Genomic DNA, 9,726 nt, shown 5'->3' on the forward strand with positions numbered 1-9,726 from the left:
CTGAAGCTCGTCCGACCATTGCATCCCTTCTGAAGCTCGTGTGTGTGTATGTGTTTCAATCCATGTCGATGTGTGTATGCGTGTTTCAGTCGATGTCATGTGTGGGTGTGTTTAGGAGGCCAAAAAATGTGAATAACCACCATGGCAGCCAACCATGGTGGTTACCGCCCATGCTGCTCTTTCTGCCGCCACCAGCCACCGTGAGTGGTGGATGTGTGTGTTATGGTGTTTATATATATGTGTGTGTGTGTGTTTAATGGTATGAGATTTTATGAGCGTTTCTTGGTCGGAGAATTGAAGGAAACCCACCACCACCACCGTGAGGTGGTGGCTGCCACCTCATGTCGTCGTTTTGCCGCCACCAGCCGTTACCTTGGGTGGCTGTGTGCTTATGTGTGTGTGTGTGTGTTTGGACCTAACACTTATAACTCCCACCATAACAATAGTGGTTTCCGCCTTCTATCGCCATGAGCAGCCGCCGACCACCACTGCCCGAGGTGGCAGTGGGTGGTGCCTGATTTATAAACACATGTATATTTATTTAATTAACTAGTTATCTAACTTAGGAGTTGAAAACCCTAATGTCAAGTAACCCTAATCTTGGAGTTGGTCGGGACCCACATTAAAACTATTAATTAAACTTAAAATAATACTTAATAATTCTCTACAATTAACTTAATGCAATATTGGACTTAATGGATTAAGTCCTCAAGAGGTTAAGTATGGAACACTAACCCTAGTTATCATTTTATGTGAAACCCTAATCGTTATTTTGTGTAAAAGCCTAATCATCACTATGACCTGTGATAGGGTATTGACTCAAGTATCTTCTTGTAGGTGTTCGGAAGTGAGTTGAAGCTGGTAGAGTTCTTCATTGCTACAGTGGTTACCTGCGCGCATATCGAGGTGAGTTTCACCTCACTATACCCGTGGATCGAAGGCACTCACGCCAGCCCACTAACCTTGATTATCTGCCAGTAGAAGGATGCCCTAGGGACTGTATATAGTCATGTCGGATAGACTGAGGACTCTTGATCTAATCTCTCTTACCTGTTCCTTGTTTGGTTGTGGTTCTAGAGTAGGATCACCTGTCCGGGTGATTATCTCACCTCTGAGTATATACGACCATGCATTCCTTGGATTGTTGATATTTAGTATGTTACTATGCTGTAGTGATCTGTGTTTTGGTATTGAGTATGCTGTTATGCTGTAGTAATCTGATAGATTTGTGTTTTGGTATTGAGTATGCTGCTATACTGTAGTGATCTGTTAGATATGTGTTCTGGTATTGATTATGCTGCTATGTTGTAGTGATTAGTTAGATCTTTCTCCTGGTACTGTGTATGTTGTTTTTTGGTAATAACATGTAGAACTGTATGTTATCTAGGGTGGCTGGTTATCATCTATGGAGTGCTCTTAGGGACTGTCGGTGGTCATGTATGATAGCCTGAGAACTCTTGGTCTAGGCTCTCTTGCATGTTTCTTGTTTGGTTGTGGCTCTAGAGTAGGACCATCTGTTCGGGTGGTTATCTCACCTATGGTTACTTATGGTTACGCATTCTATGGGGGGTTAGCTAGTAGTTGGACTATATGCTGTGAGAGGATTAGTAGGCAGTAGTGAGTTGTATGATTGTTGTTTGCCTGTATTATGCGCCTACTTGATCCTGATTGTTTACATGTCGATATATTGTGTTTGGTTGGGTTGAGGCGGTCCTACTTTATACGGTAGGCCAAGATACCCGATGCGGGCCGACTGTAAGCCGTAGGCACGGAGGCTCGGGAAGAGCGGTAGGGTTGAGGCGGTAGGCCAATAAACCCTTGGTATTCCAGCCCGATGGCTGATTGGACCTGTTGTATATTGGCATTCCAACCTGGGGTATTCCATCTTGAGGATGACTAGACCCAGAGGTTGAATGGGCCTGGGGTATTCCAACCCGATGGTTGACTGGACCCGACATGTTTGATTGTAGGCATTATTGGGTTGTATGATTGTTGTTTGTCTGTATTATGTGCCTACTTGATCCTGATTGTTTACATGTCGATATATTGTGTTTGGTTGGGTTGAGGCGGTCCTACTTTGTACGGTAGGCCAAGATACCCGATGCGGGCCGACTGTAAGCCGTAGGCACGGAGGCTCGGGAAGAGCGGTAGGGTTGAGGCGGTAGGCCAATAAACCCTTGGTATTCCAGCCCGATGGCTGATTGGACCTGTTGTATATTGGCATTCCAACCTGGGGCATTCCATCTTGAGGATGACTAGACCCAGAGGTTGAATGGGCCTGGGGTATTCCAACCCGATGGTTGACTGGACCCGACATGTTTGATTGTATATTTGACCTGTTTATATGGTGGTATTTTTTGGGGAACTCATTAAGCTTTATGTTTACTCGGTTGTTTATGGTTTCAGGTGTCATCGGTTATTGCTGGAAGGCGAAGGCAGGACTGTACACACTCATCAGCAACATTCAAGATTCCACGTTTCTCAATACTCTGATTTTTAATAAATGTAATTCGAAATAAATGGTTTTTTTAATTAATGGATTAATAAATTGGGAAGTTTTTATCTTAATAAAAATAAAAAATTTTGGTTGTGAAAACGGGATATTACACGTTTTCACTTAATGAGCCAAGGGACCAATTTTGCAAATAAATTTCATACTAAGGGTATAAATGGAAAATACCTGGATCAAGATGTTACATCAACAACCTTGGAATCCTTCATTTCCAATTCCATAGTTGCATTATAGCTTCAACTTAAGGATGAAAGTCCATAGATCAACTTGGATCATATTTGTCCACTAGAATAGCCTTATAACTACTTAAAATTATGCATCAATCTTTCTATTGAATGTATCAACAATTCACATGTGAATACATGAGCTAAAACATCATGCTCTTCATGAAATTCCCCAATTCCATTCATAAAACCTAACTTCAACATTTACACATTGAATCATCCACATTAAGAATTCAAGTAACATTCCATAACTTACTTCCTGTGAATAGGGTTCATGGAGTAATCTCCCCATCAACATCCGAATCAACCAATGATTCATGGATTTAGGTTAAGTATCATTGATAGAGCCAATGAATGGGTAGATTACACCATTAGTACTTCACTTTCATCATGACAATTGGATTTGAATCCGAGGGTTTTACCTAAACTTAAATTTCGTAGAATTGGTGGAAGAATTCTTACCTCAAATAGCTAAACACTCATTTTTAAGCTTGAATCCTTCCTTCAACACTTCAAGTTCACCTTAATTTCATCAATGGCATGAACTTCTCTTTTATCTCAAAAATCATCCATGTAAGAATGAGAGGGAAGTTGGGGGGCTTTTCCCAACTTAAACTTTGCACATTATACTTTGGTCTCTCCTTCCTATGATTTTTCCATTAAATCCCCCCATCTAACTTCTTAACTTATGGAATATTGTAAGTTAGTCCTCTCCCACCACTTTACTTACCTTTAGGGTATTGGTCAACAAATTATGAGTCAAAGCATCTTTCACCAATTTTACAATGTTAGTCATTTTTCTAAAAATATTTACATCTTAACTTTTGAACTTATTTTTATTCTCCATATTTTATTTCCATATTCTAAATTATTATTTGTTTAGAATTTAATTATTTACTCTTCATTTTTATTATTTAACTATTTTTGATCTAATTTATTTGTGATCGTTAAAAAAAAACATTTTTTCCTCAAAAATTCTAACCCTAAAACTAAGATGTTACAATTACTAATGACAATCATTATTTAAGTGCATGAAAATTTGCGAAACACATACACAATGTAAACCTCTCAAAACTTAAAATAAGAACTAAATATTTGCTGACAAAAGAATTTCAAAGGCAAATACATTGTTAATACAAACACATGTTACATGTAGTATTTACAAGTTATTAAAAGGTTCAAAGTACAATAATATATAAGGATCTTGTGCTCATAGATAATCAACTCAACTCAAGTGTAGATTAGTCCACCAATAAGTCCTCTCACTGAGAATGGATCAATGGATCAATGGTCACATACACAAATACAATTCAATAAATTATAGGGTTTAGGTCGTTTTTAGTCACTAAACTTTTCTGACTGTGCTATTTTGGTCATTATACTTTATATAAGCTCTAAACGGTCATTGAACTTTATATTTTTTTTCGTTATGGTCACCGTAACCGGTAACAGCCCAAAACTTGATGACGTGGTTAATTTTGTTCCAAATTGGCATAACATGTCATCATCCTAGCTGGCATTACATGTCAACATCAAATTAGGGCATTCTATTATAAAGATATGAAGATCGACGCTCAAATATCCTCTCAAATCTACCTCCCCATGTGTGCATCTTCTTCTAAGAGCTCCAATCTGGGGGATCGATACTCCTCCAAGGAAGGAGGGACGTGTTCTTGTAGGAAGCAATCAAAAAGACGAACAAGCTAGACCAAAGAAAATCCAGGTAGGAGATTTGATGTTTGCCCTAATTCTTTGGTAAGTGTTTAGAATCTGAATTGTTGTTCTCATGTAAGTGTTTAAAATTTGTGCTTATTTCTTTCCATGTATTTTTTTTTAATTTCTAAACGTCAGAGCCAAGCTGCAAATTTTTTGAGTGGGGTGACGATGCTCCAGTGTCGTTCGTTTAGGGGTGACGATGTCGTTCGTTTGATCCCCACTATGCTACTCAAGTGTTCGATTCCAGTGTTCGATCCCTCCTTGATGCTCCGGTGTTCAATTCCGCCTAGTGTGCGAAGACAATGAAGATTTAGGATTTAAGTTTAAGAAAACCCTAAACGACGTCTTCTTGGTAAGTCAACATCCACGTACACATCAACCGGCTGTTACCGGTTACGGTGACCACAATGAAAACAAACATTAAGTTCAATGACTAATTAGAACTTAAGTAAAGTATAATGACCAAAATGACACAGTAAAAAAAGTTTAATGATCAAAAACGACCTAACCCCTAAATTATAAGTTTTAATATCATGTTATGTACAACTATTTTATTTCTTAAACTAGTTGTGAGACTCATATATTACATGAGTTAATTTAAATAAAAAGTTAATTATAAAAGTCAAAATATTTGAGAACTTTGAATTTATAAGAAATAAGAAAAATAATGAATTATTATAATATAAATGTTTTTTATCTTTTAAATTTAAATAAATAAGAAGAAACTAATGAGTTTAAATTTTAAAATTTTTGAAATTAAAAGGTAAGTTCATTAATGAAATTGATATTTATTTATTACTACATTTATTGTAATTATTAAATTAAATTATTATATGAAATTTAATAAAATAGAAAAAGTCATAGAATAACATGTGTAAAAAATTAATTCAAAATAACCACAAAATGACATTTGACAAATTAAATGAGAATGTGACAAGTGGCAAAAAAAACCTTCATTTATTAAAAAGGATACTCTTTAAGATCTTAACAGCAAAGTATAGAAAGAAACCACATGCCCATTTACGATTGCGTTTACAATTTTACCGGTCTTTGGAACTTTCATAATTCAAATTCGATGATATTTGGGATGATTAAACAAAACAAAAAAAAAGATTTTTTTTGATGAAATTGTCGCTTCTTTTTTCTTTTAGCTAGTGAATAAAAAATATACTAATTAATAAGAAATGAACGGTATGTTAAACACTTAAATATGATGTTAACAATATAGTCCATTTTTTTTTAGAAAATTATGAATATAACCTAATTCCTTAATTATTTTGTGGAAAATAGACAAAATAAACTCAAATTACAAAAATAACCATCAAAATCGTAGATGGACTCAGACTCAGTCCATCTGTGATTTACTTGTTCATCTGCGAACGTATAAGTCGCTAAAACACATATGTGCTTTAGCGACTTGTACGTTCGCAGATGGACTCAGTCCATCTAGTGATTTTGCGTCCATCTGTGATTTTCCCATTTTTCAGGGGTATAAAAACGTAATTTTTTTCTTTCATTTTTCAAACTTTTTTTAGAACTCTTTCTTTGGAGGCGCTATGAACGATTTCATTTTTGAAACTTTTTGTTGGAGAATTCATTTTATTAGAAATGTTTTAAACAAAATTTTCAAAAAAATAACAACTAAATTGATAAGTTTTTTTGCCAAACTTTATATATAATAAAGTTTAAACCCTATCAATTTTATAGTCAAAATTAAAAAAAATGAAAAAAGAAACGCAAAATCGTAGATGAGATGAGAGTAAATCGCAGATGAACTTAGTTCATGTGTGATATTCAGAACTTAGTTCATGTGCGATAGTCGGAGATATTTATATTGAAAAAGTAAGAAAAACACTTTGTGAACGTAACGGGCGTTAAAACACAACTGTGCTTTAACAATTTGTACGTTCGTAGATAGAATGTTATGATTTTCATCACTATATTTGTAATTTAGGTTTTTTTATTATTTCCACAAAATAATTAAATGATTCCGCTATATTTGCAATTATTATTATTATTATTATTGTGAACTAGAAAGGTTACCCCCGCTACGCGGGGGCCAGAAGCTTTCAATGTTGTTTCCGAATTGATAAATATGACAGACATAAAAAATGCAAGGATGAAAAGTCCGGGCTTTGCTCCGGACAAAAAATGTAAAAGTTTTGACTGCAAGGACTAGAAGTGTGAAAATGGCTAAAGAATTAAAGGGGTAGGAATTAGCAACTTTTTAGAAAATGGATCAAAGTTGTCAAACCGTTAAAGTTTTGTGGCCAAACTTTAAATATTAAAAGGTTCCAAAAAAATGTAAAAATATTGATTGCAAGGACCAAAAGTGTCAAAATGGGTAAAGAATAATGAGCAAAGTTGTCAAAAAAACATCTAAATTTAGTATTCCTAACTTCCAATAATAATACGGACCAATTCTGCCAAAAAAATGGAAAGTTGAATTGAACACAAACAAAAGACATAAATAAATTAATTAAAGAAGTACAGGAACCGGATATATAAATCAAGGGACCAAACTTGGACAAAATATCTCAAGTTTACTATTCCTTTCCTCCACATCTTTAATATATATATAATAATAATACGATAACGACGACGACTAGGTTAACACTTTCATTTTCATCACTCGATAATCGATATAAAGTAAAAACACGGATCTGAAACTGAATAGGACCCACCCATCTCCCTCTCCCCCCTTTTCCCACCGTCACGATCACACCCATTCGCCAGCCCCTGGCCAGCCATTCTCCACTAAAGTACTTTTCTACAAACTCGTATCTTCTATGCTTATGTGATTCAGATCCAGATACACGACAATGGCTATCTCCGGAGGCTTTCGGAGTTCTCGCACTACACTTTCCGAACGGAATAATGGTTTTGCAGGTCCCTCGACTCGACCGCCGGTTGCTGCCGCAGGCTTTACTTTCAAGCTTTTCGCCACCGGTCTCTCGGTTGCCGTATTCTTGTTGTTAGCCGTTTCCTTCCTCTTCACCTCATCATCTGGCGTCGTTTCCTCCGGTCTCGACATTGTAGGTTCTTTTTCTTCTTATTTTACCTTACAGTTATCCAATTGTTGTTGTTTTTTGGTATTTTATTAAATTTGTTAATATGTGTGGTGCTTGTAATTCTAGGGCTTTTCTTCTAATTCGAACGGAGCTGGATCACTTAGGAGGTCTGTGCTCGCGTTAAAATCTAATCCGTTAAAACCTAGATTTGATCAGATCAGAAAGCAAGCAGATGATCACAAGTCGCTCGCTCTCGCTTATGCTGCCTATGCTCGGAAGCTCAAGCTCGAGAACTCTAAGCTCGTTAGGGTTTTCGCTGATCTTTCACGCAGCTACACGGATCTCATGTCGAAACCTGCTTACAGAGCTTTGTTCGACTCTGATGCGGAATCAACAGACGAAGTGGCACTCCGGCAGTTCGAGAAGGAGGTGAAAGAGCGGATTAAGGTAACCAGACAAGTGATTGCCGAAGCCAAAGAGTCGTTTGATAACCAGCTTAAGATTCAAAAGCTGAAAGATACAATTTTCGCAGTGAATGAGCAATTAACCAAAGCGAAAAAACAAGGTGCGTTCTCTAGCTTGATTGCAGCAAAATCAATACCAAAGAGCTTGCATTGTGTTGCTATGAGGTTAATGGAAGAGCGAATTGCACACCCTGAGACGTACTCAGATGAAGGCAAGCCACGTCCTGCAGAGTTCGACGATCCTAAGCTGTATCACTATGCTATATTTTCTGATAACGTTGTTGCTGCCTCTGTTGTGGTCAATTCTGCTGTTAAAAACACAAAAGAACCATGGAAGCATGTTTTCCATGTTGTGACAGATAAAATGAATCTTGGAGCAATGCAGGTTATGTTCAAGATGAAAGAATACAACGGTGCTCATATTGAAATCAAAGCAGTGGAGGACTACACATTTCTGAACTCTTCATACGTTCCAGTCCTAAAGCAGCTTGAATCTGCAAAATTGCAGAGGTTCTACTTCGAGAATAAACTTGAGAATGCAACAAAGGACACAACCAATATGAAGTTCAGGAACCCTAAGTATCTATCAATCTTGAATCATTTGAGGTTCTACCTACCTGAGATGTACCCCACCTTGCACAGGATTTTGTTCTTGGATGATGATATAATTGTTCAAAAAGATCTGACTGGGCTTTGGAAGATAGACATGGATGGAAAGGTGAATGGAGCTGTTGAGACTTGTTTTGGGTCTTTTCATAGGTATTCACAATACATGAACTTCTCTCATCCTTTGATCAAGGAGAAGTTTAATCCCAAGGCATGTGCTTGGGCTTATGGGATGAACTTCTTTGATTTGGATGCTTGGAGGAGAGAAAAATGCACTGAAGAGTACCACTATTGGCAAAATCTGGTAAGATTGTTATATGTTAATATGAGTTATGACTTGAGAATTGAGATCTATGTATCTATTTGGGTATTTATGTTTATTAAAGTGTTAATGGTGGTGTACTGTATTTTGCAGAATGAGAATAGGACATTGTGGAAATTGGGAACACTGCCACCAGGTTTAATAACATTTTACTCAACAACTAAACCATTAGAGAAATCATGGCATGTATTAGGGCTTGGGTATAACCCAAGCATAAGCATGGAAGAGATAGAAAATGCTGCAGTTGTGCATTTCAATGGAAATATGAAACCATGGCTTGACATTGCTATGAACCAGTTTCGCCCACTTTGGACAAAATATGTAGACTATGATATGGAATTTGTCCAAGCTTGCAATTTTGGTCATTAAATCTACTACACCCTTTATCAATACTTACATTCACACGTTAGAGTTGATGATTCCATATGTTCTGTAGTTTAGATTAATGTGGTTCTCAAGTGTTTATAGTGTTCTTAGTTGAATCATGTTGTGATTTAGAATAATTGTGGTTAGAGTTTCTTTATCTAAAGTTCTAAACATATATACACTTTTCTGCTTTATTAGATTAATGACCATATTGTAGCTTCTCTCTGAATGGATGGCATAATTTTTAGTTTTACCCTTTTTTAGTTACTTTCATATTCGTGGTAAAAGATCTGTAAGAGTTTAGATGCATATTTTGGTCAAGCCATTTGACAAGAGTTTAAGCACATCAATATAAATTAGATCCAATCGTACAACATTTATTTGTATAAAACACCATAAATTGTTGACATTCTTTTGCAATCAGCGGACTTGAGGTACAATGTTGAATGTTGTAATAGGATGATATTCCCATAATTGGATATATATTTATATATATTTGAAAATA

At 36.3% G+C, this 9,726-nt stretch overlaps 1 protein-coding gene across 1 annotated transcript; it reads left to right on the plus strand.

The window, feature by feature from the left end:
- The first annotated feature begins 7,086 nt into the window (after positions 1 to 7,086).
- On the plus strand, positions 7,087 to 9,450 carry LOC145137173 (galacturonosyltransferase 8-like). Its single transcript, XM_079071309.1, has 3 exons — positions 7,087 to 7,487; positions 7,590 to 8,837; positions 8,949 to 9,450. The coding sequence occupies exons 1-3, from the start codon at positions 7,275 to 7,277 to the stop codon at positions 9,222 to 9,224; spliced, it is 1,737 nt and encodes a 578-aa protein (XP_078927435.1). The 5' UTR covers positions 7,087 to 7,274; the 3' UTR covers positions 9,225 to 9,450.
- Positions 9,451 to 9,726: the final 276 nt, after the last annotated feature.

The sequence above is a fragment of the Lactuca virosa genome, chromosome 9 (genome assembly GCF_052849685.1).
Source record: "Lactuca virosa cultivar CGN04683 chromosome 9, Lactuca_virosa_CGN04683_v6, whole genome shotgun sequence".
NCBI classification, from domain to species: Eukaryota; Viridiplantae; Streptophyta; class Magnoliopsida; order Asterales; family Asteraceae; genus Lactuca; species Lactuca virosa.